Below are 1,823 nucleotides of genomic sequence, written 5' to 3'. Positions count from 1 at the left end.
ACACTGGTGGTCACAGAGCATGGTGGTATAATGCCTATTTAAATCCTGCCACCCTGCGGGTCCTTGCACCCTGCAAGCTCTTGACCACTCTAAGCTACAGTTAGCCCACCATGCTCTGTGACCACCAGTGTCTGTGTGGAAAGTGGCCAGAATAAAAAGTAACGCATCAAAGAAAAGCATGGAGGGCTAGGGGGCTGGGGACCGTGGCCTGGGGCTGGACACAGGGAGGCCATGGCAGGCTCGAGCACCGGCCACCAGCTCCCACCCTGGCCCCAGGCCCCTCCGCCCTACAGGAGCAGAGCTGCTATGGGTCAGCAAGGATGAATCGGAATCCCCTCCCTAACCCTGAGAGGACTCCAGGGAGGCAGGTGGGCGGACTTGGATCTCTGTGGTTTCCTGCCAGCCCACTACCCTCGGCCCTGCCTGAGGGCCACTAGAGAAGCCTGCTAGGGGCTGAGGGGGTGCTGGGCAACAGGCTCAGAGGCCAGATCTCGATCCTACACCAATCACGGCTCTTTTCTCCCCTAAGCCCCAAGAAAAGAGAAAAAAAGCCTCTCTTTTCTCCAAATACCCCCAAGAACATGACCCTGTGCTCAAAAGAGCCAGGGAATCCCAATCAGGGGCTAGACCATGGCTGGGAGCTGGCAGGCCAGGTCGCATCCCTGGGCCCCAGATGACTGGCCAGAGGAACTGGTGGACATGCCCCAGCCTAGGCCCTGGAAGCACTGAGCTCATCTTCACCTCCATGGACCCCCTGGATCATGGAGAGAAAGCTGGGTCCACAGATCGGGCCTCAGCCTCCCCACCTGCAAAAGGATGCTGGGAGGGACAGAACAAAGGCAGCATCTTCCTCTTTCTGGGAGTGAAAGCTAATCTAGAAACCTCAGAGGGGATGGACAGGCAAGGAGGGCAGTGCTAGCCATGGGCAGAGTCTGGTGTGTGGGTACTCTCTGCTCAGAGTCCCGGCTGCAGGGTCTGTGTGCCCCCACGCTCCAGTGCTGGAGGAGCACCCCTCATCCTGAGGTCAGGGCTGCGGGACGTCTGTGTTCAGCCACCTCGTCCCTCCCCCGGAAGCACTCACCCTGGCTGGGCGCATGCGTGCTGGTTGCAGCGCCGGCGGATCGGCTTGGGCCTCTTCCTGTGGTCGCACAGGTGCCGCTGGACCATGTGGTGATCTCGTCGGCGCCGGCAGCCGTATTTGGTGAACTGGATCCCTGGAAGGAGGGCAGCCTGCTGTGGGGGCTCAGTTCTGCCAGGCCCCCCACTATCCTGGCCCAGAGCCTCAGGGACTGTGAGCTCTGAGTCCCACCTCCCTCTGGGCCTGTGCAACATCTCCTCCCAAAGTCACTTTCTAAGGAAGCCACCAGCCCATCTCAGGTGGGGATGTGGCTCTGCACCACAGCCTCTCCGCACAGAGGGGGAGCCCTTGCAGGGCAGAGACCCTGCCCCAGGCTTGTCTCTAGCACCCCCAGCCCAGCCCGAAGGCCCTGCCCAGGCAGGCTGTCACACCCCAGCGACCTTGATGGAGAAACTGAGGCATGAGCTGGGGCCACGGTAAGTGGAGACAATTTCAGCCCCCTGACCCCTCCTGCTCCTCTCCCGAGAGGCCCTGGGCTGCCCCACAAGGGGGCTGCAGTCAGGCAGGCTGGTACCTCCTCCGCAGGCCTTGGTGCAGGGCGCCCAGCTCTTGAGTGCCCACTCGTAGGTGTCTGTCTCCTCCAGGAGCACATTGTTGCTCCCGATAAGGGGCAGCAGGTCCTCGTGGATGATGTACTTGTAGGCCAGACTGCTGCGGGGGCCACTTTCAGCTGGGGGGAGTACCT

At 61.5% G+C, this 1,823-nt stretch overlaps 1 protein-coding gene across 1 annotated transcript in view; it reads right to left on the bottom strand.

Annotated features, from left to right (window-relative positions):
• ADAMTS14 (ADAM metallopeptidase with thrombospondin type 1 motif, 14) overlaps positions 1-1,823 on the bottom strand; it is a 99,616-nt gene that overhangs the window by 12,225 nt on the left and 85,568 nt on the right. The window contains exons 18-19 of the mRNA XM_010852395.1: positions 1,653-1,808; positions 1,082-1,214 (exon numbers count right to left, since the gene is read on the bottom strand). Coding sequence (XP_010850697.1) covers positions 1,082-1,214; positions 1,653-1,808 — 289 coding nt within the window. The remainder of the gene's footprint in view (positions 1-1,081; positions 1,215-1,652; positions 1,809-1,823) is intronic.

The sequence above is a fragment of the Bison bison genome, unplaced genomic scaffold (assembly GCF_000754665.1).
Source record: "Bison bison bison isolate TAMUID 2011002044 unplaced genomic scaffold, Bison_UMD1.0 scf7180017864309, whole genome shotgun sequence".
NCBI classification, from domain to species: Eukaryota; Metazoa; Chordata; class Mammalia; order Artiodactyla; family Bovidae; genus Bison; species Bison bison.
The sequence above is the reverse complement of the archived record's forward strand: the minus strand, read 5'-3'. Positions and strand labels throughout refer to the sequence as shown.